General features: G+C 29.7%; 3 protein-coding genes across 5 annotated transcripts; 2 read left to right on the forward strand and 1 right to left on the reverse strand.

Moving 5' to 3' along the window:
• Positions 1–283: 283 nt before the first annotated feature.
• On the reverse strand, positions 284–22,053 carry LOC119605641 (AP-2 complex subunit alpha). 2 transcript variants are annotated; one of them, XM_037958863.1, is made up of 11 exons: positions 21,816–22,053; positions 18,481–19,213; positions 6,035–6,246; positions 5,770–5,963; positions 5,026–5,689; positions 4,783–4,970; positions 4,081–4,710; positions 3,742–4,021; positions 3,378–3,661; positions 1,262–1,466; positions 284–1,190 (listed from the first exon to the last, which is right to left on the reverse strand). In XM_037958863.1, exons 2-11 carry the CDS (start codon positions 18,542–18,544, stop codon positions 1,113–1,115), a joined length of 2,799 nt encoding a protein of 932 aa, XP_037814791.1. In that variant the 5' UTR covers positions 18,545–19,213; positions 21,816–22,053; the 3' UTR covers positions 284–1,112. The 2 variants fall into 2 exon arrangements, with proteins under 2 accessions (XP_037814791.1, XP_037814792.1); XM_037958864.1 differs by having other exon boundaries at positions 21,800–22,053.
• Positions 11,086–16,680, forward strand: LOC119605642. Of its 2 annotated transcripts, none has more exons than XM_037958865.1 (2): positions 11,086–12,445; positions 16,473–16,680. In XM_037958865.1, exon 1 carries the CDS (start codon positions 11,530–11,532, stop codon positions 12,436–12,438), a length of 909 nt encoding a protein of 302 aa, XP_037814793.1. In that variant the 5' UTR covers positions 11,086–11,529; the 3' UTR covers positions 12,439–12,445; positions 16,473–16,680. The 2 variants fall into 2 exon arrangements, with proteins under 2 accessions (XP_037814793.1, XP_037814794.1); XM_037958866.1 differs by having other exon boundaries at positions 16,567–16,680.
• Positions 22,054–24,610: 2,557 nt separating the features above from the next.
• Positions 24,611–27,792, forward strand: LOC119605630 (F-box-like/WD repeat-containing protein ebi). The gene is made up of 3 exons (XM_037958851.1): positions 24,611–25,087; positions 25,164–26,257; positions 26,319–27,792. The coding sequence occupies exons 1-3, from the start codon at positions 25,030–25,032 to the stop codon at positions 27,162–27,164; spliced, it is 1,998 nt and encodes a 665-aa protein (XP_037814779.1). The 5' UTR covers positions 24,611–25,029; the 3' UTR covers positions 27,165–27,792.
• Positions 27,793–27,900: the final 108 nt, after the last annotated feature.

A 27,900-nucleotide genomic window follows, 5' to 3' on the forward strand; every position in this document is an offset into this window, starting at 1 on the left:
ACCTAAAAGTTTAAAAGTTTTAAAAGAGAAGAAAGGGATTAAAAGCTCCCTATAGATTTCTAAACAATTTTTAAATGTTAGAAAATAACAAAACTTTTGAAATTTATTTCTTAGAAATGTTTTAAAGAAAAACTTGTAGTTTTATTTTTAAAAATCTTTTAAAAAACACTTAGAGATTTGAGCTTATAATTTATTTAGTTAATTAATAAATGTAGTTGTTGTTCTAAACATTTATGACTTTTTCTTGTTTACTTTCTTTTTCTTTGTTCCTTTAATTTGTGAGTTTATAACTTGTTGTTTTTTTGGGAAAATATATAAAGTTAATTTGTTTATTTAGTATTGTGTATTGTTAGGGGTTTTGTCAGTTTTCATTTTGCCTTAGTCTTATTGTAAATTCTTTGAATTAACAATATTTGTCTAAAATGAATGCGTGAATTAATTAATTAGTTTCAGTTTTAAAGAAATCTCTTGAAATTAAAGTTAACTTTAATTTATTTAACATATATTATATATTTTTTTTTTACAATATTTATATTTGAAATGATCTTATTTATGTTTAATTTTCTGTTTATATGTATAGTAAAGAGTTTTACATTTCGAGCAATGTTTAAATTATTATTTTTTGTTTTCATTTTATGCTTATTTAATAATATTACATTTTCAATTGCAATTTATATTTAATTATTTATACGAATTGAAAGTTGAAATTTTTTTTTAGTTTGCCGTTATTTATAGAATGTTTAACAAAGGATTTTTTTTGTGTTTTAATTGGGAATTTTTTTTGTTTAATTTATTAAGGATTGTGCTATAATTCAGGTTTAGATTTTTTGTTTTTTTAATAGTTAAATTTTGAAATTGTATCTTTGTCATCGAAATATTGAATGCAAGCTTTTTTAAGTATAATAATTATTATAATTAATATTTATTTTTGTTATAATTAATATTATTAAAATTTGTATTTATACCTTTTTGTTTAACTACTTTTTTTTTGTTTAATAATTTATTGTTGCTCTTGCTTGGTTTTTATATAAATATTATATTAATAGAAATGTCGTTGCATTTGCCTTTCCTATTTTGCTTGTCTCGTGCAGTTATCATTTCTCTAACAATATTTAAAATTGGTCTGTAAGCAAATCGCATATTTCACGTGTTACACTTTCTTTGCTGGCACGTATTGTTAAACGGAACATCTGCAATTTAAAAAGAAAATATATATAATAAATAATTACAAATAATTTTAGTGAAAGCTTTTAAAACCCACCTGTGCCTGTTTATTGGGTTCTAATCGAAGTAAACAACCCACTTGTTGTGTTTGTGTGTGTATAATACCCGCACACACCATATTATCGGGATTAGGATCAACACTTTCTAATAATTGCATACCGAAACCCATGAGTTTGTTGCGAGCACCAGGTAAATCTAATGGTTGTTGAGCTTTAAAGACTTTTTGAGCTCTTTGTTGTTCGCTGCAAAGAAATAGAAAATATTTAAAAATTTGCTACAAAAGTAATATTTTCAAAACAAATATTTTGCAAAAAAAGCTTGTTTTGAAAAATCCGAAAGCTTTCAGAAAAAAGCCTTTTTGGTTACAAAGTTATGAAAAAAGTTAATAAATAAACTATTTTGATAAAAAAAAAGCTTTTTAGAAAGTATAAAAATAGCTTCTTAGAAAAAATGAAAAAAGCTTTTTCGCTTAAACAAACAGTTTGTTTGTAAAAACCTTAAAAATAAAGGATTTTTTTGATAACAAATATCTCTTTAAAAAATTTACAAAAAAAGCTTTTATAAAAAATTATATTAATAAGAGTTCTTTAAATTTTAATTTTACAGAATTTCTTTGACAAAAGCTCTCTAAAGGAAAAAAATAAAAGAGGAAATTAATGTATTTTGCTAAAACAGCTTTTGCCCCAAACACTCATCTAAAAAAATCAATGTTTGTAAAAAGCAATTTTTCACATAAAAAGTAAATTTTCATAAAAAGCTTTTGAAACATATTTTTTTAACCAAACTTTAAAAAGGCTGCTTAAAAGCTATTAAAAAAACACTTTTGGAAAAATCTTAATTACAATTTTAGATGAAAGCTTTTAATAAGAGTTTTGATAAAAGCTTAAAAAAATAAAAAGTAATTTTTGATTAAAAAAAGCTTTTAAATAGCTATTTTAAGAAATATAAATTTTAAAAGATATTTTTGATAAAAAAAAGCTTTTAAAAATGTATTTTCCTAAAAACTCACTTTTTAAAAAAAAGCTTTTATAAAAAAGATATGAAAAAAAAATCATAAAAAAGCGCCGAAAAAGAAATTTTCGTAAAAACTTTGAAAAATATACTTTTCATATGAAAATGCTCTTAAAAAGCTATTTTCGTAAAAATAACTTTTTTTGCTAAAAAAAGCCTTTACAACTCATCTTGTAAGAAGATTTATAAAACTTTATAAATAGCTTTTATCTGCAAAATTCTTTTCAAATCGTATTTTCTGCAAAAAAGCTTTTATATATCTGTTTAATATTTTCGTAAAAATGCTTTGAAAAAGAAATTTTCATAAGAAAGCTTTGAAAAAAGTCATTTTCGTAAAAACTTTGAAAAATACACTTCATAAAAAAAAGCTCTTAAAAAGCAATTTTTAAAAATAACTTACTTTGCTAAATAAAGCTTTTGTATTTTGTAAGAAGTTTTATAAAACTCTATAAATAGCTTTTATCAAGCTTTTATGTGCAAAATTCTTTTCAAATCGTATTTTCTAAAAAAAGCTTTTATATTTTCATAAAAATGCTTTGTAATAAGTTTTACAAACTTCTTAGTTTTACAAACTTCTTTTATCAAGTTCTTTCAATAAAAAAAATACCTTCACAAATCTTATTTTCTAAAAAAAAGCTTTTATAAAACTATTTTTGTACAGAAAATATTATAAAAACTTTTATAAAACTCATGAAAAGCTCTTATAAATTTATTTATATTTTCGTAAAAATCAAAGAAATTAAAAAAAAGCTTTTAAAAAGAAATTTTCGTAAAAACTTTCCAAAATTATACTTTTCATATAAAAAAAACTTTTAAAAATCGATTTTCGTAAAAATCGTGTAAAAATTACTTTTTTGCTAAAGAAAGCTTTTACAAACTCATTTTATAAGAAGTTTTATAAAACTCTATAATTGTAAAACTCTACAAATAATTTTCTAAAAAAAGCTTTTATATAAAAGAAAATCTTATAAATGCTTTTAAAAATTAAAAAATAAATCTCATGCAAATCTTTTATAAAATTAACTTTGTTAAAATATCTTTTATGCTCTTTTTGTAAAAAAGCTTTAAAGCTCTTTTTGTAAATAAGCCTTTAAAGCTTTTTTTTAAACTTATATAATAAAATAAAAAAATTTCTCACTCACCCGCTTAAGTTTTTCCATCGAGCAAAGAATGAGTCCGCATTCATTTCTGTTGGTTCAAAGAATTTATTTATTGTTAACGGCAGCTTAATGCTGAACTTTTGTTGTACACCATTATAACGGAAATTCACTTCGATTGTAGGAGCATCTAAATAATCTTCTATACATTCGGCGGTCAACAGTTGCTGGATTTGGGCACCAGCTTCTAAGGTGGGCTCAACCGGTTTCATTTGAACATTCAACTTAAGAGCATTCTCAGCATCCCATTGTAAAACGGGTGTAAAATTCTGAAAGAAAGAAGACAACAACAACAAAATAGTAAATAAATTTCTCAGCATAATAATATCAAACAGTTTTTTCAACTTACCGTTAAGGGTATTTGAGTTTTATTGCCATAGAATAAACCAAGACGTCCTAGATTCTGGCGGAATTCACTTTTAACACCAATTTGTAACATTTCATTTTCGAATAAAACACCATTGTTCTTGAATAGGAACTTTTTGGTATTGTATATGGCGGTATTATTGTTGGTGCTGCCATAAATATCGCCTAAAACATCTATTAAAGTACCGCTATTATTAGCCGCTGTATTATTGGCTGGTGGTGTGCTCAAACCTAATAAATCTGTATTAGCATTGCTGTTGACTCTGAAAAGGGAAATTAGGAATTTATAATAGAACAAGATGTTATTAAATGTTATTCCTACTTGTGATTGGTAGCAGCATGTGTATTATTTTGTAAAGCAGCTGGAGCTGGACTCTTCGATTCGCGTATTTCATTCTCTGGTACCCGACCAGGTTTCTTTTTCTTCAACACGGCCAATATGGAACTTTCCCTTTCGGGGAATGAGGGCATTTCTTCCAACACTGTTGCCAGCACATCTGTGGATGCCACAATACTCAATTGTAGATATTCACTGGCTCTCTGTTGCAACTCAGCATCGGCTGAACGTAAATTGCTGTGTTGACGGAATACTTCTTGTATATTGGTACGTATCTCAGGGAATAGATTTATGAATTTAATGTATGTCGATAGTAAGAGAGCTCTAGTCATTGGTGAACATAAATGATATTTCGAGTGTAAAAGTTTAAATTGTACCAGGGGAGCAGAACGTGAATCGCCGGCAATTAAATTACCAAATTCACCCAATATATAGCCACCAACTTTGACCATATTTTCGTGACAAGCTGGTGCCTGGAGGGCTTCGAAAACAGTCTTGGCAGCATAACCCTGGACTTCTTCGCGATTGATAACAATTTGTATGACACGATACCAAACCTCTTCGGAAACATAATCGCCAGCAATACGTATAAGATTAAGAATAACATCAACATACCTGGAAATAAACAGAAGAGTTTTATACATTTGTATGTTATACTTATAAAGCTGTTATAAAAAAACTTCCTACCAAGTAAAATCAGTGGCATATTTTTCTGCCAAAATGGCTACTTTAAGTACCATTTCTTCTCGTATAGAATAATCAGCAGTTTCCAAATAATTTAACATTTCCTGCACTATCTCCTCAGCATTACTGCGATCACACATGGCATACAAAAGATCTACAGCCATTTGACGCACCGAAACATCTTTCTCCATCTATTTGGAATGTTTTTAATAAAACCACTTTATACTTGTTATAAAAAGAGCTCACCTTCATTGATAAAATGACCACTTCTTGATGTTTTTTAACTTCCTCGTGTGAAAACTCCGAAGTAGCCAAATGACACATAGATTCCAAAGCCAAATAACGTAAATTAGTCTCACGATTACTCAAAAACTGACCCAACTGATTACAAGCACGCACCAAGAGATTAGGCTCACTATCACTGTGTATAATGAGATTGATGGCCTCAAATAGTACAGCATTCTTGGCATTTGAATGTTGTACCTTCTTGCTTTTTGGTGGTTCTTGGGCCTTATTTAAAATAGTCTCCAAAGTTTCATTTAAACGAGCTCTTACGCCCGGTTCCTCAGTAACTGGATTGTAATTTTGTAACAAACGCAATAGTTTAACCGACAACCAAGGAGCCGGTACAAAATAATAAGTATAATCTTGTAAATCTGTATAACTGGCCGTAACAATGCGTGATAACCGAGAGACGGCTAAATTAACACAACCCTTGTATTCGTCAGGATTACGTTTAACTAAAGCATCGATGAGAGAAGTGGCAGCGGTCACTACGCCCATATGTTGATCGTTCAATAAGTGTATAATACGTGAGGTCCACTCGCCACCGGGTATTATATCGGGGCTAGAACGGAATAAGCGCAAAAGACATAAAGCAGCTGATTGTTTAACCACATCCATGGTGTCGCTGTAAATAAACAAAACAAATGCCAATTATAACAATAAAACAATAATTCGATTCATCATTTTCTTTTCTATTAAACTCACCCCGATACCAATAATTTTGGTATTTCATTGGAAAAAGATTCAGCCATATCGCGACTACCAATATTGGCAATACACTGTAAGGCCAAATTAACATGTACAGGATTACGTGATTGCAAATCATTTTTAATCGATTGTATAATCAAACGTATTAAATCGCTATTTGTATTAACCAATACGGAAATGAATAAGTAGCCCTGTAGTAAATGTAAATACAAATAAAAATATTAATGTTTTTACTTTTTAAAAACAACAAATTACTTCTTACAATTTGCTTTTCTGAATATTTATTCGATGATAGTAAATTAACCGCTTCCATATGACCGAAATCAATATCATGACCCAGTAGAAATATGAATAGCAGTTTACACACATATTTCTTTTTCTGATAACCATCTAGCGTTTTGTCACCTTTAAATTTACTGCGTATATTGGCCAATTCTTTATTAATACGTTTAACTTCCGCTTCTTTACTTTTACCTTTTGGAAAATATAACATAAAGAGGAAAATGATTAGATTAAGGCTATTAAGATAGAAAAAAATAATAGGAAATAAAGCATTATATAAGAGAAAACATGACAAATATGAACACAAGTAATAGTTTATATAATTGATGAAACTTAAGAGTTTCAAAACCTGAACATTACTAATGGTTTAATGGGAGGAACTTACTGTTTTTTTTTTTTAAACGCTTTTTTGCCATATTTTGTCCAAAAATAACCTTTTTTGGCAAAAAAGCTTTTTTAAGCCTTAAAAAGAGATTTATTTAAAAAAAAAGCTCTTTGTAAGAATTTTTGTAAAAAAGCTTTTTATGAAGTAATTTTCTTATTTCTAAAATTCATGAACTTTAATAAGCTTTTGGTGGAAAACTTTAAAAAAGTTATTTTTGTAAAAAGTTTTTTACATAAAAATCTAAAAAACTTTTAAGGCATTTTTTTAAAAAGAGCTTTTTACAACTATTTTTTTAAAATAGCATTTTGTAAAAAGCTTTTTGTTAAAAATTGTTTTTTAAAGAAAAAAAAAATCGTTTAAAAAAAGCTTTTTATATACATAAATATCTTTTAAAAATTCTTTAACTTAAAAAGCTATTTGTTTATGTTAAAAAGCTGTTTTTTAAGATTTTTTATAAGAGTTTTTGTAAAAAAAAAGCTTTTTGTGAAGAGATTTTCTTGTTTCTAAAAATTACGACATAAGCTTTTTGAAGGAAAAAACTTAAAAAAAAAATATTTTTAAAAAAAGTTTTTTTACATTTTGTTGAATTTTTTTTTCAAAAAAGCTTTTAAAGAATTTTTTCTAAAAAGCTCTTATAATTATTTTCTAAAAAGGCTTTTTATACTTATTTTTAAAATATTTTAAAAATAATTTAAATATTATTTTAATATTTTTGTAAAAAGTTTTTTACATAAAAATCTAAAAAACTTTTAAGGCATTTTTTTAAAAAGAGCTTTTTACAACTATTTTTTGTAAATAGCATTTTGTAAAAATCTTTTTGTTAAAAATTGTTGTTTAAAGAAGTAGAAAAAAAAGAGTTTTTGTAAAAAAAGTTTTTTATGAAGAGATTTTCTTGTTTCTAAAAATTACGACATAAGCTTTTTGAAGGAAAAAACTTATTTTTAAAATAAAGTTTTTTACATAAAAATGTTAAGACTAATTTGTTGAAATTTTTTTTTTTTTTAAAAAAGCTTTTAAAGATTTTTTTTTAAAAATTTCTTATAATTATTTTCTAAAAAGGCTTTTTATACTTATTTTTGAAATATTTTATAATAATTTAACAATTCTTTTAATAAAAAAGCTATTTATAAAAATTTTTATGTTAAAAAGCTTTCTACAGAAAACTCTTTCATTAAGATTTTGTATATGAATTTTTGTAAAATATTTTTTAAGAAAAATAAAAAACTTAAAAATTTATTTTTGTAAACATTTTTGTTGAATTTAAAGAATGTTTTTCTAAAAAATATTTTTATAATTATTTTTTGTAAAAAAAATTATAAAAAGCTTTCTGATCGCAAGTTTTTTATAACAAATCTCTCAAAAAAAGCTTTTTATATAAAAATCTTTTAATAATTCTTTAAATAAAAAAGCTATTTATAAAAATCTTTCTATAGAAAACTCCTTTTTAAGATCTTTTTAAAAGAGTTTTTGTAAAAGAGCTTTTTATGAAGAGATTTTTTGTCTCTAAAAATTACGAAACTTTTCGAAATAAAAAAGTTTTTGCTGTTGATTTTTTTGGTAAAAAAGCTTTTTCTAAAAAAGATTTTTATAATAATTTTTTTTTTTTTTTTTTTGTAAAAAGCTTTTTGCTAGAAATTTTGTTTTAATGATGATTTTTCTAAATAAACTTTTTTTAAAAAGCTTTCTAATCGATATTGGTTTTCAAGGAATCTTTCAAAAAAGTTTTTATATAAAAATCTTTTAATAATTCTTTAAATTAAAAAGCTATTTAAGATTTTTTTAAAAGAATTTTTGTAAAAACAGCTTTTTATGAAGAATTTTTTTGTTTCTAAAATTTACGAAACTTTTCGAAAAAATAAGTTTTTGCTGTTGATTTTTTTTTTTTGCAAAACAGCTTTTTTAAAGAATTTTTCTAAAAAAAAGCTTTTTATTATTATTATTTTTTTTTTTTTTGTAAAAAGCTTTTTGATAGAAATTTGTTTTTAATGATGATTTTTGTAAATAATCTTTTTTAAAAGTTTAAATTTCAAAAAAGTTTTTTTTTATAAAATTCTTTTAAAGAAAAAAATTATTCAAAAAAAACTATATATAGAAAAGCTTTTTATAAAAAAAATTGGTTTCTTAAGAAATGAATATGAAAAAAAGCTTTTGCACAGACAATTTTTCTAAAAATAAACAAAAAAAAGATTTTCATTAAAATAACTGTAAGAAAACAAAAAACTTTTCTTGATATTTTTTTAAGCTTTTAATAGTTTTGAAAACTATTACATTTGGTAAAAAGCTTTTTCAAAATATATTTTTTATAAAAAGTATAAAAAATGTACGTAAAAAGCTTATATATTTTAATATATTTTTTATAAAAAGTATAAAAAATGTATGTAAAAAGCTTTTTATAAACCTAAAAAAGGGTTTTTAGCATAAAAGTTTTTGTAACATAAAATTTTTCATAAAAATATATTAAAAAAAATTGTTTCCAAACTTATTTTCAAACATTTGTGGACATTATTAAAACAATTTTTACATCATGAGGATTCGTAAAAATGCTTATATCTTTAGTTTACAGAAGATTTCTTAAAAATATTTAAATTTTCATAAATTTTTAATTATTTTATAAGCTTTCTAAGATATATTAAAAAATTCGTACTTAAATTTTGAAAGTTTTTCCAGCTTAATATTTTACTTTTTTAAGATTAAAAGTTGGGCAAGTAGAGTTAAGATATTTATGCTCTTAATAATAAAATGGAGCTTTTAAGCTTTCATGTACGGACACGGGAATTACAGTATAATTATACATTATTATTTGTTGAGTTTTTGACAACATGACTTTTATCTATTTTACGCTATAAATTCTTTGCAAAAGGAGAAAATATTTGTTTTTGTCAAAAAACTTTTTCAGTTTGTTTTTGCAGGAATATTTTATTAATTTAATTACTGAATTGTGATAATAAAAATTTTTTATTAAAAAAGCATTTTTGTAAAAGAATGCACAGAATTTATTAAAATATTTCGGCTTATCAATTTAACTCGTTTTAAAAATATCAAAATTGTTTCGCATGTAAAGGTCAATGATCACAATCATGAGCTACATTTAGTAAAATTAAACAAATACAATAAAAAAAAATTAATATAAATTGTATAAAGATCTCATCAATTTGTCACTATAGTTAATAAACATAAATATATTTAAAAACATTACTCGTTGAACCATAAAGTACCAGTTACATGTAGAGATTTTATATAGTTTTCAAATCTAACTACTTGCTGTGTATATTCCACTATTAAATTATCATAATTGAATGTTCTAGCGCCAACAATAATAATATTATAATGATTTTTTTTTTTATTTTTTGTGCCACAAAAATGCAGCTCATAAACAAAACAAGAAAAAATAGATTGGTGTGAAAGGGAAGATGAATAAATAGTATTTGAATGTTATAGACACGTACATATTTTTGTAAAATAACAAAAATTTGACGCCCCTATTATTTAATAAATGTTTTAATTCAATTATGATGACACTAAATAGCTGAATACATACTATGAACATTGAGCAGAGAGATATTGACATTTTAATAAATATGTAGTACATATTTCTTAAATGTGGGAGTTTATTACAAATGTTGATTTGTTAAAATCATAATACAAATAAAATAAGTTTTAAAAGTTTTATTAAACTAACAGAATAACAGCTAGAAAGTAGCTTAAATAAGAATGCTTTCACTGTTCAATTCTATATAGCTACGATAAAGTTAAACAGACATTGATGAAACTGTAGAAACTCTCAGTAACATCTATATTATTATTTTAAATTATATCCTCAAAGCATTTCAAAACTTTGTTTAGAATAGTTAGAATTTTTATAAAATTTTCTATAAGAAAAAAAAATAACTCTAAATCTAACCTAATGCCTTACAAAATGTATGTTAAATCAAACGGGTTTTGCAAGTAAACTTAAATTTTTCAAATAAACCTCTATTTTTTAACACAAAAACAAAATTAACAAATTGTCGTTATTGCTGATAATTTTTTTTTTTTTTTTTTTTTTGTTAATTCTTTATTTTCAAAGTATTTGTAGGGTTTTTAACAAAAACAAAATTCTTACAATAATTATGCATTTACTTTTGATATTAGCTTTAATCACGTTTTGTTTATAACCGCTTCTGAGCCAAATTTTTTAAATAATAATTTTAAATGCAAAAATCTGGTAACTCTATGCCTGAATAGTTGAAATTTTTTTGTACGGCTGATCTTTTGTGGAAAAAATAATAATTACTTTTATTAAAAAGTGTTTTTTTTACTTGAACTAATTAAATTTGGAATATATTATCTCCTGTTTCAATTAATATATAAAGATTCTTTTGGATAAATTATTTGCTGAAAAATTATAAAAACGTGCTATTTGCCTTTGCAAATTTTGTGTGCTGCATTCCGCCATTTTTGTTCCTGAACTTTTTTTAAATTTGTACATATTTATTTTTTAATAAATACCACTGCAGTCTATTGGAACTTTATGATTTGTGGTTAAGTGGAGTGTGTCTTGTTGCTGGTAGAGGTTTGCTGCTGCTATCTTCTTGCAGTTGAACCCTTTTCATTGATTCTTGCTGTTTTACTTGCCGCCATTTTTGTGTGTTACGTGTGATGGTGTTTCTGCGGCTGTTGGAGTAGTGCACCTGCCGCCATATTTGTGGTCTGTGAGTGCTGTGCTACCTTGGTGGATGATTGCTCCTACTGTTTTCCTGCTGGTGATTCTACATATATAAGGGTGCTGTTTGCTGCTACACATTGTGTCACTTGCTGCCATACTTATTGTGAGTGGTGTTCTGCTTATGGTGTTAGTGTGGATTTGCTGCTGCTGTCATCCTACAGGAATTGTTAAAATACTTTCACTGGAGTTCATTGTGTACTATTGCTGCTGTTAAGTAAAGCTGTTCTTGCTGTTGCTGCTATCCTCCTATTGGTGCATTATTATTATTAATATTGAAGTTTTGCTTACTGGTTGTGAATTATCAACGTGCTCCTGTCTGCTGTTAATGTATTTTACGGGCTATTTAGTGCACTTTTGAATTTGTTTGCTACCAACCATTTTTAAGATGCCGCTTGCTAAAACTTACAAATGTGGTGTTTGTCTGGAAGATATTGCCAAGAATCGAGCCAGTGTCCTATGCAAAAATTGTTCACTGTGGATACATGTTAGCTGTACAGATCTTCAAGAAAAAGCACTCACTTTATTAAAAGACAGTAAGTCTTTATCTTTTACTTGTTCCAAATGTGACAAAAACCCAAATTCTGGTATGGATAAAATACGCGAAGAGGTTTGTGCCATTAGCTCTAAACTTGATTTATTTATTGATAAAGTGGGCAATGATCAAAGATCTATTCAACAATCTCTAATGGATACTGTCGCCGGCTTTCGAACAGAAATGACAACTTGCTTTAAGGATATGAAGGCTGAAATACTTAATTGTAATAAACTTATTGGTTTTATTGACACGTCGACTACTAAAAGAATTAATACTTTAGAGGATGAAAATAATGTCTTATACAAGAGACTCAATCGTGCTGACGTCATTATTATTGGTTTGCCAGCAGGTCTGGGTGACCTAGTGGATCCTATCATTAAAATAGGATCTGTCTATAATATCCCTATCTCTCGCGTCGACATTAATCATGCCTTTTACTTTAAGAATCAAAAAGCTATTTTAGTAAAATTCAATAATGTTTTTTTGCGTGACCAGTTAATGGCGGAGTATTTCAAAACCAGAACCTTAAGAGTCTGCGATGTTATTGGAGGTGAAATTGAATCACGTATATATTTAAATGATCACCATTCCCCAGCTGCTGGCCGGTTAAATATTGTATGTAAGAAGCTTCTCCGTAAGGGCATAATTATTAAATTTAAGATGCTTAATGGTGATAAGTTACGTGCTAAGCTGACCATGGCTGATGGAAAGAACGTGGTTTGCGACTCCGTTGAATGTGCTGCATTACTTAATGAATAAATTTTGGGTATTTCTTTTTGTTACAATATTTCTCTTTATTAATCTTATTATTATATACTTAGCTTAAGGTTGTACTTTTCTAGGGCAAATACTAATATAAATTATTGTTTAGTATGTGGTAGTAAATATATATACATGTGTGTATGTATGTATATGTATGTGTGCATGTATATGTATGTATATATGTATGTATATGTGTATATATATGTATGTATGTGTGTACGTATGTATGTATATATATATGTGTATGTATGTATGTATGTATATGTATATATGTGAATATATATATATATATATATATGTGTATGTATGTATATATGTATATATATATATATGTAAATGTGTATATTTACTATGTGCAGTAATTTATATTATGTATATTTTGCTTATGAGATGTGCTGACCTTGATTTTGCTATACGTATAGTATTATTTGAAATTGAATTTTTACTTGTAGTTATATTTATGTGGCAACTAAGATAAAGTAATTTTGTTTTTGATTAGAATCTTGAAAATATCTGCTGTTCTTTTCAATATTATACTGTTCTTTATCTCCCTTAATAACATACAGATATTTTTATATGCCTTTCTCATGGTTGCTATATATTTAGTTTTGTATTTTTCTTCTTTTATACTTTATTAACTTTGAACACTTTTGATCTCAATTGTATTACTGTTTATATTATTGTATTTTTAACACCTTTGATCAGCAGTATTTTAGATTGAAATGAATTTTTTTGTATTTGTATTTTTGATTATATGCTTTTATATGTCCTTTATTAATTGTAACTTTTCTTGGTTCCCCATAATCTTGTTAACCAGTGTCACTTGATACCAATATTGGTCCAGCTTTCAGTAGCAAATTGTATATTAACTCTGCTCTTAGTTCTCATGATCAGGAATTGAACATTGGCCATCTTAACTGTCAGAGTATTAGACCCTCATCTAGTTACTCTAAGATTGATGAATTGAAGTACATTTTATATGATTCATTATTTGATATGTTTGCTATAACTGAGACTTGGTTAAAACCTTTTATTTCCTCTACGGCCGTAGGAATATCTGGGTACACGCTCATTCGTAATGATCGACTTAATTCGAGAGGAGGCGGTGTAGCGATTTTTATATCTAAAAGATTGAAGTATAAAGTAGTATTTCAGATCTCTGAATTGGGACTTTGTGAATCCCTTTTTATAGAAATGGACTACAATGGCTCTAAAATATTATTTGGTGTTGTTTATTTACCTACGGGTGACATACTTTCCTTTGAAAACTTTCATTGTGGGTTATTCTTAAAATATGTCAATGTTATTGTCGTTGGGGATTTTAATTGCAATATGTTTGATGTTAGCAAGTCGATGCATTTTCGAGCACTTTGTTTAAGGAATAATTTGTCAGTTCTTCATAATTCTAAACCATCGCATTTTGATGTAGCACATGGATCTACGTCTCTGATTGATTTCTGGTTAGTGAGTAATCCTTCGATGATGAGTTTTTCTGACCAGTTACAATGTGAGCTAATTTCGCACCATGCTCTTATTTTTGCTTCATTTAAGATTTCTGTGGATCGGCGATCTGAGCAGTATATTGAGTATAGAGACTTTAATTCTATTGATTGGGAAGGTATTCTATCTCTTTTGTCAGATTTCAGTAATTCTAGCTATTTTGCTGAATCTGTAGACGATAAATGTTCTCGCCTTTCTTCTCTCTTTGAATCTGTTATGACATTTGTACCTATTGTTAGGAAGAGAATTAGTAATAAAGATAATAATAGTTGGTATGATTGTAAGGATATTGCCTATGCTAAATCTCTCAGTAGACTTGCTTATTGTTCTTATAAGTCCTCCCGTTCTGCGACTAATTGGAAAATCTACTGTAAGTATCGTAACAGAGCCAAGAATATTGTGCGAAAAATGAAAAGGAAATATTTTTCAAAGCTTTTCTCTGGACTAGATACTAGGGGGATGTGGCGTATTCTTAAAGGTGCTGGTGTTCAGGATGATTGTGCAATTTTTGATGGTGATGTGAATCTAATTAATGATTATTTTGTTGGTATAGGTAACGGTGATATTCCTGAAGAGTTTAACATTAATTTTAGTTGGAATGATACTAATTCGTTTTCGTTTAGTTGTGTGGATGAACTTGAGGTGTTTGAGGCTTTAGGAAGAGTGAAATCGCAGTCCATTGGTATCGACAATATTCCTATTAAAGTTATCAAGTTGATCTTTCCCCATGTATCTAGTTATATTCTTGATCTATTTAACCAAATTCTAACCACATCTGTTTTTCCATCTTGTTGGAAAATTGCTCGAGTTGTTCCAATCCCGAAGACGAAGGTAATTCACGGTTTGGACGATTTAAGGCCCATCTCTATTCTGCCATCGTTATCGAAGGTATTTGAACACATTATTAAGGAACAGATTGTTGCATCCACGTTATCTATGTTATATGATGATCAATACGCGTTTCGTAAAGGTTATAGCACATCTCTGTTGCTACTCAATCTTACTGATCATATTAGGAGAAATATTAATGATGAGAATTTAAGTGTACTAGTTTCCCTTGATCTCTCTAAAGCCTTCAATTCAATCTGTTTTGTTACATTAATAAATAAACTTAGGGATGAGTTTAACTTCTCTTCCTCGGCATGTAAACTTATACTATCATATCTCAGAGGTAGATCTCAATTTGTTCAATATAATGGTCTTACTTCTTCTTTACGCCTTCTTTTTTCTGGAGTTCCTCAAGGCTCGGTTTTGGGGCCTCTCTTGTTTATTTTGTATATTAATGACCTCCCACGTAGTGTTGACTCTACTATGTGTAAAACCTTTATTTTTGCTGATGACGTTTTTTTACTTTTTAATAACAATATTGAATTTAGCGATGTATTGCGTGAGAATATTAACTATAATCTACAGCGTGTTGCTGATTGGACTATGAACAATTCATTGGTTGTTAACCCGTCTAAAACAAAGGCCGCCTTGTTTGGACCTTCAAGTCGTTTTTTTCCCAATATGGAGATCACTTTAGGGAATACTCGCATAGTTTTGGTCGAGAATATAAGATGTTTAGGAGTGATTTTGGATAGCCGCCTTTCTTTCGAGAATCATATTGACAATTTGTTCTGCAAAGTTTTTGGTATTTTGCGTAAGATATACTCGATGAATTTATACTTACCTTTGCGTGTGAGATATAATTTGGCTCATTCTCTATTGTTTTCACAAATTTTATACTGCATTGAAGTTTATGCTGGTACATTTGCCACCCTATTTAGGAGGATAAACCGAGTATCTAATATGATAGTTCGTTTTGTATATAATATTAAACGTTATGAGCATATTTCTTCCTTTGTAAATCTTTTCCTAGGTATGAATTTTGTTAATTTTGTAAAGTTTAAGAGTTTATTGCTTTTTTATAAACTTGTTAAGTTTAATTTGCCTATTTCTCTACGTAGATCCTTTCGGTTCTCTCGATCCACAAGAAATCCGCAAATCTGTATGCCGAGAATATCTTCATCTGTTTTGGGAAGGTCGTTTTTGGTCCGTATTGCGCGGTTGTGGAATGTTCTACCTTACTCGTTGCGTATTTTTTCTCATTCCAATAATGTATTTCGTTTAAAACTCATGCAGTACTTCTCTGGCACTACTTCCTGAACTGTGTTGATCTGTCAATTATAATTTTATTCGTAATATTTAAAATAGTAACTAATGACATATGACTCTGACAAAAGCTTCTATTGATATGAAAATTGAAATGATCTGCTGAAATTTGTTATTCACTGGGGTAAATGAAATGATGTATATGTTTTATATTTCTTTGGTATTGATAATTATTTTAGTTATTTTATTGATTTATACTATATATATATATTTGTCAACATTATTATTAATTAAAATAATTTTAAATATTATCATACCATTTTATTTCTCTTTTTAATTTTCATTTATTTCCCTACTATATATACATATGCATATATATACATATATATATATTTTTTTTTCTCGTTTTCTTTAACAATTTTCTCTCTACTTACTAGGAAATATTGCTTGAATTTACCCTGGAAAGTTTTTATATGCTCTCATGTTGGTTTTCTTTTTAAAATAAATGTAAAAATGACAATTTTTTTTTAGTACAGGATAACGTCCTTGTTGTTCAGACTGAGACCTGCATATCTGATGTGTAATGGAGCAATCCCAATATACTTACTTGAGTTATATGTACTTGTGTTTTATTTTATTTACCACATAAAAACGATAGTATCAATACCTTTGCTTACCCATTAATTATACATTTATACATTGTTAATTATATAGTTAAAAGCTATTTTATGACTCTTATAAATTGTATAAATATTTTTATTTTTTTACATTTATTAAATAGTATTAATCATTAATTGCTTCTGAAAGGGACCTTATGTGTATTTGTTTATATTTTTAATCTTACTGGCTGGGGAGCCTGAATGAATAAATATATGTAACAAATTAATAAATATATATTAAGCATATATCAACCTTTATAATATTTTTAAGGCGTATATTTTACTATGTAATATTGTTATTTTGGCCAAAGTGGCTTTATATTACTGAATAAATAAATAAATAAATAAATAAAATAAATAAATAAATTAAAAATTTTATAGACGATTTAACATTTAATGCGAAGGCATCTGTTTACACATTATTGAAGAGTTGTCTATTTTTAGTTTTAACGTTTTTCAATATTTGAAATGTTTGAATATGTTTATGGAGAAATAGGGGAAAATAATTACTTAAGCAGAGAAAGGAAAAGGTGGTAAACTAAAAATAATGTTGGCCTTAACCTAAATACAGGAATAATAAGAGTGTTTTACCAGTTAAATATTAAAGCTTTGTAGTAGAATGTATGCAGGAAATATATTTGTTGTGAACTTTGACCTTTAAGAAGTCATATAGATAAGGAAGTGAATTTCTTGATTTTTTAGGACTTATTGGACTGAACAGTTTGCCTCCGGTTGGTTATTAGTTAGTGTTTTAGTCTTCTAGAACTGTGGCAGTGTTCTAGTCTGCCAGAGCTGAAGCGGTTCCCACCAGAGTTTAATGCAACAAATAAACTACATATCTTTCTATCTATCTATCGAGCGAGCGAGCTATCTATCTAGCTATCAGCGAGCGAGCGAGCGAGAGCGAGCGAGCGAGCGAGCGAGCGAGAGAGCGAGCGAGCGAGCGAGCGAGCGAGCGAGCGAGCGAGCGAGCGAGCGAGCGAGGAGAGAGCGAGCGAGCGAGCGAGCGAGCGAGCGAGCGAGCGAGCGAGCAGCGAGCGAGCGAGCGAGCGAGCGAGCGAGCGAGCGAGCGAGCGAGCGAGCGAGCGAGAGCGAGCGAGAGCGAGCGAGCGAGCGAGCGAAGCGAGCGAGAGAGCGAGCGAGCGAGCGAGCTAGCGAGCGAGCGAGCTAGCTAGCGAGCAGCGAGCGAGCGAGCTAGCGAGCGAGCGAGCGAGCGAGCGAGCGAGCGAGCGAGCGAGCTATCTAGCGAGAGAGCGAGCTATCGATCTATCGAGCTATCTATCTATCTATCGACGACTATCTATCTATCTATCTATCTATCTATCATCTATCTACATCTATCTATCTATCTATCTATCTATCTATCTATCTGTCTATCTATCTATCTATCTATCGTGGGTCGTGGGTTCGATTACCACCTGAAGCACTGATAAAGGATCGTACAACAGTCCCGGTAGAGACCTAGGTGTATTTCTTCAGATTTAACTTTTTATTTTAGGGCAAATTTTTATATATATATATATATATAAAAAAAATTGTATTTAAAAAAATACAATTTCAATGAATTTTCAAAGTTTTTAATTTATGTTCGAAAATTCTAACTAAATTTCATAATGATCTACTGAAGTACTTCTTAATAATTATGTGATCATTGGCATGCAACACACACCTTAAAGTAGGGTATAGGGCGTAGCCATATTCATTATGAGAAAATGAACTGCTATTAATAACTTAAATTCAAAAATAAAAAAAATAATAGTAACTTTTTTTTTAAAAATCTACTCACAGTTTCTTATGTCCGATATAAAAACTGCCAGACCACGCATACCATCTCCCCTAACAGGTGCCATTGTTGTTAGTTTATTAATTTTTAAGATTTAACAAAAAACCGCTTAAGAAGAAAAAAAATTAACAAAAAGATCAAATCGTTATTGCTTGTAGAGATTTTTTCGTATTTTTTCTTTTTTATTATTTATTGTATTCGTTTAAACTCTCCTTGTTTAGGGGAGAGTTTAAATGATTTAAATTAGTCACACACAAGAAGATAAACTTCCACTACTAGCAAGAAGAGACACAATACGAAGACGTTTAATAATCAAACAAATTAAAATATTATTGTTGCAATCAATGTTTGCGACGGACGAGCAGCAGCAAATAGTCAGCAACAGCAGCAGCTTTAGTAAAGTAATGACAGCAAGTATCACCAATAGAACAAATATAATAAAAGCAACAAGTTGTTGTTTTAGTATTATTTACACAAACTTTTGCTTAGCAAATGTATGTTTGTGTGAGTATGTGTGTGTGTGTGTCTTTTATTTTTTCTTTCCAAACCGGCAAAACACCAGTATAGATTAATATTAATCACTGGTATTCAATGGTTTTTTTATTATTATTATTTTAAATTATATAGAGAGTTGTGGTCTTTGTCGTTAGACCTGCACAAACGAGGTGGTGATGGAGGTGGTGGCGTTGTTGTCTTTTCAACACGAGATAAGATAGCGTTTTAGTTTAAAGATGACCTGTTGATTAAACAAAAAAGAAAAAAATAAATACATTTTACTATTTCAAGAAAAAATGCAGTTGTATAAAATGTTTTATTTAGAAATTACAATTAAAAATAATTATTTTAAATTCTATTTGACCTAGAGGCGTTGTTTTAAACTGAACTGATGCTTGTTTATGCTTTATTTTTGTTTCATTTCATTTTTATCATTATTTTTTTAATGAATTAAAAAAAAACAAAATGTACGATTATGTACATTTGTGTATATGTAAGTATTTATAAAAAAAGCCAACCAAATCTCTATAACAGAATTTTATTTTATTTAAAATTTTCTTATCACTTGCTGCATGAATGGCACAAACAACAAATACAACAATAATATTTACGCTGTAGAAATCATCACATCCATAAGTAACAAAGAAATTTACAAAACGAAGAATGAAATGAGAAATTGGTTGTGGACGTTAGTTAGTTGTTACTTTCAATTGAATCAAGTGATTTATTTTATTTCTTTTAACAAAAACCAATTCATGTTACACAGGGAACATACATACATACATACATGCATACAAAGTTTAAATGTTAAATTAATGTAAAGGAATTGTATATTTTGCTTGTGCTTTTCTGTTGATGTCAAGTTGTTGCGAGGGTGGTATGAGAAATTGTTGGAAAATGCCAAAAATTGTATCTTTACTATAGTGCAGTCTTGTTTATAGACCTCTATATAATCATCATCTCACAGTCTTGGCTATAGAGCCGACTAAATTCCTAGCTATTCTTCTAACTATAGTCTTCATTTAGTACTGGCTATAGGACTGATTATATTCCAGACTATAGTTTTGTCTTTGGTAGTAACTATAGTTATATCCCAAACTATAGCTCTGTCTATAGTGTTAATTATAGTGCAAAATAAAGCCTTTATTTTCCTGGCTAAAGCCCTTGTCTTCACTATAGTACTGAATACCCTGACCTGTTAGTACTACTGCTAATTGCCTTGAATCTAATGCTGTCTATATACTATAGTATTGTCTCAAGTGTTAACTATAGTCTATTGTCCAGACTATAGTCTTTACTATAGCGCTCTGTATAGTCTTTTGAACACACCATAATCCCGAGACTTCGCTACAGAGCCGAAAGAAGTCTAAAGTTCTGCCTTAGTATTGACTGCCTGGCTATAATCTCCTTGATTAAAGTTTCCACTAGAGTCTACAGGCTAAAAAAGGCTTGACTATGATACAATTTATAGTCTAGACTATAATAATGTCCGCAGTCGACTATAGAAAAAATAATGAGATAATTCTTAATAAAAAAATCAATTGCATATATATATATACTATATACAGTGTTGGACAAAATAATATGGATGATAATTTTGCTTTAGCTAAGTGCTAATAGATATATTCCTTGTACCAATTTTAATTTTAATTAAAACTTTAAACTACGGTAGATGATTCAAAAATAACTAAGAATAATCAATGAATAAACGAGATACCTATGTATAAGCCCCATTTGAGCAAAATCAATACTTTTTGTAAATATCGATATCGATACTTAAAATCGACATCTTTAGAATACGTTTAAAAAAAAGCTTATTTTTTAATCAACCATTTCACTAAACAATCGATATTATTATTAAAACTTAAAATCGTCTGTAGATTTGTAAATACACGTTTAAATGCCAAACAGAATCTGATTTTCCGATCATCCATAGTATGTAGTTAGATTATACATCTCTGGCAGAACAAAATACAACACAAAAAACAAAACATAATTCAGAAAAAAAGAGAAAAACCAATAGTTTCAATACATTATATAAATATTACATTTTATACTTTACAAAAATATTAACATGTATGTAAATTAGCTTGTATTCATTTTGTGTTTTACCGGCATCCCAAACTAAAATAAAATATTGTGAAAATTCAAAAAAAAAAAAAGAAAACCAAATAAAATATTTAAAATTCAGTTGTGATTGCTTTTGTTTTTGCTCATTCTTTCACACTAGTTACGTTCGCTGCTTTTATTACACACAAAAAAATAGTATGTCAAATAACGCAGTCAACGTCACGACGAAACAAAAAATAACATAGCAATAACATAAATATGTATGTATGTATGTTTGTATGGATGACGGTATGTATGAATGTATGTATATTTTCTAAGTGGACAGCACAACAAAGATGACGAACACACAAATAAAAAAAAAGTCAAAAGAAATTAAACTAAACACACGAATTTAACTGTTTAAAGAGCAGTAGTTAACTTTTAACACAAAACTATATGAACTTTATACATTTTTTCACAAATTATCTATATTTATTTTTTCTTAATGCATGTAACAATTTTTTAAATGTCTGGTTATTTTTTTTTTTTTTTTGTTTGCGAAAATATTCATGTACATAAAAAGTAATGGCCTATTGATTTTACCACAATTTTAGCTTAATTATTTTTTTCTTTTTTATTAAGTTTGGCACTTTGAAAAGTTTTTGCAAAAATTCCATGGCCTCTTTTTTAATTGAACCTCGTCTTCCGCGAATTTGTGATTTTCACTGCTTTTTTTTCATTTTTTTTCTCATGTACATGTATACTTTTTGCCTTTTACCGTTTTTGTGTAATACCTCGAGATGGGCGTTGCAATTTCCTTAATATTTTCACGTTTTATTTATTTAATTATTTGGCCACGTTTCATTTATATGTTATTAACGACTCTTTACACTTTGCTTGCAAAATTTGTGTACAAAATATTTATTTTCTTGTAATTATTTTGCTTGAAAATCCTTTACACAGCAGTCAGCGAAAAATTTTATTGATTTTTCTTCTTACGTTTGACTTTTCCCCACCAGAGCCCTGCGCCGACAAATATTAACGGCGGCGGCGGCTAACACTAAAAATATCGACGGCGGCTTACAATCGACTGTCAGCCGGCTTAGTTCTCAAATACACTTACTGCTTAATTACAATTGGAACCGCTGTCGACAAACCACAAAAAATGAGCGAGCGACGAATTAAAATTAAGCTACTGTCGACAGACCACGTTTTTGACGTTAATTAGAAAAAATCAAAGCAAAAAGATGTTTTTGTTTAAAATTATAATTAATTTTTAAGAAATAAATAAGAATGTTTAAAAAACTATTCAGAATAAAATAAAGGAAACAAAACAATATGTTTTTGCATTTTAACTTTTATTATTTTCATTTAATATCTTCAGTTATTAATAACACATGGCAAAAACAAACTATTATGAACATATGGCAACGATACAACATGAAAATAAGAGCAAAGTGAGAGGATCGCCAGAGGGCGCAATAAAAATAAAATAGAATCTATCTCAACCACAATATCGCCAACCACAAGACGATATTTTGATCTCCATACAAAATGTATGAAAACTCATTGCCGACAGCGGTTGTGGTCCCAATTGCAATTAAGCTGTTAATTTTGAAATTTTCAAAGATTTTAAATAAAAACGGAATCCGAGAGACTTTTTAAGTGGGATTTTGAATATAATTTATAGCAATAAAATAGAGCAAGCATAAAAGTTGATCCAGATCACCAAACATTGGTCAAAGAACACACATTTTGGGAAACGGTATCTTATAATAATGAACCACTAGATGAGAACTACGAGATGACAAAAGTTTATTTATTTTCAATAGCTGTCGGCGGTAACATGGCAGCCAGCAAATCCATTAGCATTACACACTCCGCGGACCCCTACTTGTACCAATTCTTATACCAAATTTTACATGGATATTTTAATTTAGTAATGAGTTATGTGCGTTTAAGTGATTTTCGGGACGGGACCTTGTATGGGAGCTATGTCCAATTATGGACCGATCCAAAAATGAATGAATTCTATTGATATAAGATTTTAATTTGTAAAATTTTGTGAAGATATCGACATTCTGGCGGAAGCTATTAAGAAAAAACCCATTTTCCGGGAATATGTACTTTTGTATGGGAGGTATATGAAATTGTGACCGATTCTGGCAATTTTCAGCTGGGATCAAGATCTTGTTCAGAAACGAATGTATGGTAATTTTCATGGTATTATCTGGCACAGTTTTCGAGAAAATTACATCAGAATGTGTAAAAAATGCTTATTTTTTTCGAGGTTGTTTTAAATTTTGATTCATAACCTTTCCCGGTGTGAACCGATTTTGCTCATTTGCAATACCAAACAACATAGGAAAATGAAGAATTTGGTTAAATTCTATTGGTTGGTTTTATCGTGAGCGTGTTTTACACAGACAGACGGATATAGCTAAATCGACTCAGAATTTGATAAGGACCCAGAATATATATACTTTGTTGGGTGTCAGATGAATATTTCTTGGTGTTACATACGGAATGACAAAGCTATATATACCCTCTATCACCACTGATGGTGCAGCTTAGTAGACGTCAACGAAGCTGGTTTGAAGTAAAAGCAGGGACTCTAATTAGGCGCGTAAACATAAAAATATCTGAGGCGAGCAAAGTTTTACAACGGCCAAATTTCAATGAGCGGCTTATTATTAGATTAAAGAAAACTTGCTTATATGAAAACAAATTAATTTTATTTTCTAAAATTCCATAAATTTACCGAAAGTGTTCTGTAAATTATACAAAATATGGCAAAATTTTTAAGCCGTAATAAGCTGAAAAATTTTCGGCGTCGGCGGTTTTGACATTTTGTTCGGCGGCTAGACTTAGTCGGCTTAAAGCCGAATCGGCGCGGGTCTCTGTTCCCCACTCGTACAACACATACAAACACAGAGTGACAAGCAGAAGTATAAGCCGTTGCAAAGTGATCGACAGCGGGGGCTTGTTATAACATATACCGGCGTCGGCTAAATCTACTAATTTTTCAGAAAATTATGTTTCTATATAGGTTTGTTAGAATGAAAAGTTTCACTCTATAAGTATTATCTAGAGAAGATGGTTATAATTATAGTTATTTATACGAAAAACTGTCTCTAATACATAAACACAATTGATGTAGCAACTCGTTTCAATTTGTCTGTAAAACTCAGTTCAACTTTTTTAAGAAAAACATAAGTTTTTAAGTTAGCGCGGCTTGCCAAAATGTGGCCGGCGACCAGCCGCTGCCGATTTAAGCCGAGTCGACTTGTATCTCTAGTGACAAGTCAAAGTAAATTTTGTATTCAAACTAGACGCAAGAGTGTAATTTTTGGTACTTTTATTTAATACCACATTTTACAACTATGTGGTAAAAAGAGAAACCGGCTATTAGATAAAATTAATTATTTATGCAAACTATATATTAACTGCAAATCTTTATAAACATTATATAACAAAAAAACTTATAAGGATTTTTAAAATCATTAATATTGCCCGATTATTTTCAAAATCCTCTAATTGCATTGTTAATTTCTCTCAATGTATTTGCTACTAAAATTTACAACTGTGTACAAATTATTAAACGCCATATTGCGTTACTTGTGTATTGTGCTAAAAAGCGAAGAAAACAAAATATTTTTTATTTTTTAATTTCAAAAGCAGGCATTATAAATGCCTTAAAATATTGCAAAATTTAAATAATACTTTAAATTATGCTAAATCAGTTAAATACCTAATTAATAAGAATATATAACTTATCGCATAGAAAATCCAAAACAAAAAATCTATTGTAAAAAGCGGTATTAGCAGCGGTGAGAACAAACACTCTTTGATAAGAGAGTGAGTGAGAGGGAGTCTTTGAAAATAGCAGAAAAGCAGGGAGATTATCTACGGCAGAATAAATTTTTTAAGAAATTTTTTTAAAAAAACTTAAAATTTCTGAAATATCTACATAACTTGGATAAATTTTAACTAGTTAAAGTGGCTAAAATGAGTTTTTCTAGTGACGAAGTAAACTTTTTAGTTTACCGATATTTGCAAGAATCTGGTAAGTTCTTTTGGCCAAGAAAAAGGAGTCTCAAACATGTGTGTGTGTTATATTTCTATAAAAAACTCAATTTTAGGTTTCACACACTCGGCTTTTGTATTTGGCATTGAATCCCATATATCACAAAGTAATATAAACGGAGCACTTGTTCCACCGGCAGCCTTATTGACAATCCTGCAAAAGGGTTTATTATATACAGAGGTTGAGTTGTCACTGGGTGAAGATGGCATGTCAGTAAGAGCTATCGAAAGTCTGAGTCTAATAGATGCGGTAATGCCAGAAGTTAAACAGCCAGTTGTTAAGACAGAACCCGGAAAAGCAGGCAACGGAGATAATGCAAATGCTGGCAGTGGTGGTACAACATCAGGTGGTAATTCTGGCTCAAATGTTAAATCGGAGGTAAAAGCAGAAGGTAATGCAGCAGGTAGTGGTACTTCAGCGAATGCCTCCGGCTCTACGGGAACTTCCAATACGGCGACAGAAAGTACGGAAGCGGACAGTAATGCTGCTGGTTCTTCTACGGGCACCGGAAGCTCGCCAGCCGGAACGAATGTCACCACAGGAAACACTACTAATGCTACAGCTGGCAGTGCATCAGACGATAAAAAAATAGAATCGACTGCTGGAGGCAATGCAACGACCAATGCTGATGATGCCACCTCTTCATCTTCCACAAATGGCAGTTCTAGTAATACCACATCTACTGATGCCGCCTCAGCTGGTGCCGCAGGAGGAGCTACGAGTTCCTCAGGCACAGCTACTCCCACTACAGCTGCACAAACTGGGGCGGCTGGTGGGGCCAGTTCAGCAGCCGGTGGCAATGCAGCTACTGCTCCCACCTCTGCCCAAACCGTTACTAGCAGTGCGACACCTACAGGCGCTACCAGTGCGGCTGCTGCCGGTAACGTAGAAGCAATGGAAATTGATTCTGATATTGAAATACCAGCCTCTAAAGCAACCGTATTAAGAGGTCATGAAAGTGAGGTATTCATTTGTGCTTGGAATCCATCACGAGATTTACTAGCTAGTGGTTCGGGCGATAGCACTGCTCGTATTTGGGATATGTCGGATGCCATGAGTTCACCCAATCAATTGGTCTTGCGTCACTGCATACAAAAGGGAGGTGCAGAAGTGCCCAGTAACAAAGACGTTACTTCATTGGATTGGAATGTAAGTTTATCAACTTTATATAAATACTTTAAAACAAAATTCTGAATTATACACTTTATAGTGCGATGGCACACTTTTAGCTACCGGCAGTTATGATGGTTTTGCTCGCATTTGGAAAACCAATGGTACATTAGCTTCCACTTTGGGCCAACATAAGGGTCCCATATTTGCCTTGAAATGGAACAAACGTGGCAACTATATACTTTCGGCTGGTGTTGACAAAACTACCATAATTTGGGATGCTTCTACCGGACAATGTACTCAGCAATTTTCATTCCACAACGCCCCAGCCCTGGATGTCGATTGGCAGACAAACAATGCATTTGCCTCATGCAGTACTGATCAACGTATTCATGTGTGTCGTTTGGGCTCTGAAGTACCCATCAAAACCTTTAAGGGACACACGAACGAGGTCAATGCCATCAAGTGGTGCCCACAGGGTAAACTGTTAGCCTCCTGTTCGGATGATATGACATTAAAGATTTGGTGCATGAGTCGAGACAAATGTTGCCACGATTTGCAGGCACATTCTAAGGAAATTTACACAATTAAATGGTCACCCACTGGTCCGGGTACACAGAATCCAAATACAAATTTACTTTTGGCCTCGGCTTCGTTTGATTCGACCGTTCGTTTGTGGGATGTGGAAAGAGGCATGTGTATACACACTTTAACGAAACACACAGAACCCGTCTATTCGGTGGCATTTTCACCCGATGGCAAGTATTTGGCTTCGGGCAGCTTCGATAAATGCGTACACATTTGGAGTACTCAGTCAGGACAATTGGTACACAGTTACAAGGGTACCGGTGGTATATTTGAAGTTTGTTGGAATTCGAAAGGCACAAAAGTTGGCGCCAGTGCTTCTGATGGCAGCGTTTTTGTACTGGATCTCAGAAAATTCTGATCGGCAACAACAACATTATCATCATCGGCTTGTATTGCTCTACCCAGAGACGGATTCTTTTAAACGGAGTCTTTAAATACAAGCTATATTGATTTTATTATTTTTTTGTAATTTTAGCAACAAACAAAAACAGAACATTTCGTAGCATTTAAGTTAAAAACTTTAAGATTATATCTTCTTTTTAAACGTAAGATACAAAACAAATTTCTTAATTTTTATTATTAGAATTCTACTTTACTCTAAAGTTATCCCCATTAGTTTTCTTTATTTTCTCCTTTTGTGTTATTAAAATTCCAATGTGGTTGTCCATTTTTTTTTTTCAATATGAAACTGATTTAGAGTAACAGAGTTGCTTTTTGAAATCAGAAAATTAAAATTACTTGTTTATTATTTAAAAATTGACTTTTGTTTAAGCTAAAATGTTTAACAAGGTTGGTTAAGTTGATTAAAAGTTATTACAAATATATTTTAAAGTTATCATCACTTTTACACACCCCCTCCCTCCCCTTCCTATATCTCTCTCTTCATTCTTCTATAATTTTATCTTACTTGGAACATGATGTTGAAGTAAGAAAAACAAAAATTTATTTACAGTAAGAAAAAATAAAATATTTGGAATGCAATAAGTTTCATTAAAAGAAATTGAGAAATTGTGTTTTTTCCATGGACAAATGTAGGGGTATTTTGAGAGAGATTCGAACTACAATCAAACTTGAACTGAAATAGAACTTCAACT

Source organism: Lucilia sericata, unplaced genomic scaffold (genome assembly GCF_015586225.1).
Source record: "Lucilia sericata isolate MDLA Ls3-8-SP2 unplaced genomic scaffold, ASM1558622v1 Contig000505F_arrow, whole genome shotgun sequence".
NCBI lineage: Eukaryota > Metazoa > Arthropoda > Insecta > Diptera > Calliphoridae > Lucilia > Lucilia sericata.

Excerpts from the sequence above, each read along its gene's own strand:
- LOC119605630 (XM_037958851.1), top strand. The coding sequence starts at position 25,030 with ATGAGTTTTTCTAGTGACGAAGTAAACTTTTTAGTTTACCGATATTTG. Across the intron at positions 25,088-25,163 it reads CCGATATTTGCAAGAATCTG|GTTTCACACACTCGGCTTTT; the intron begins GTAAGTTCTTTT and ends ACTCAATTTTAG. Across the intron at positions 26,258-26,318 it reads TTACTTCATTGGATTGGAAT|TGCGATGGCACACTTTTAGC; the intron begins GTAAGTTTATCA and ends TACACTTTATAG.
- LOC119605642 (XM_037958865.1), top strand. The coding sequence starts at position 11,530 with ATGCCGCTTGCTAAAACTTACAAATGTGGTGTTTGTCTGGAAGATATT.
- LOC119605641 (XM_037958863.1), bottom strand. The coding sequence starts at position 18,544 with ATGGCACCTGTTAGGGGAGATGGTATGCGTGGTCTGGCAGTTTTTATA. Across the intron at positions 5,964-6,034 it reads AATATTCAGAAAAGCAAATT|GGCTACTTATTCATTTCCGT; the intron begins GTAAGAAGTAAT and ends CATTTACTACAG. Across the intron at positions 4,711-4,782 it reads TATGCCACTGATTTTACTTG|GTATGTTGATGTTATTCTTA; the intron begins GTAGGAAGTTTT and ends GTTTATTTCCAG.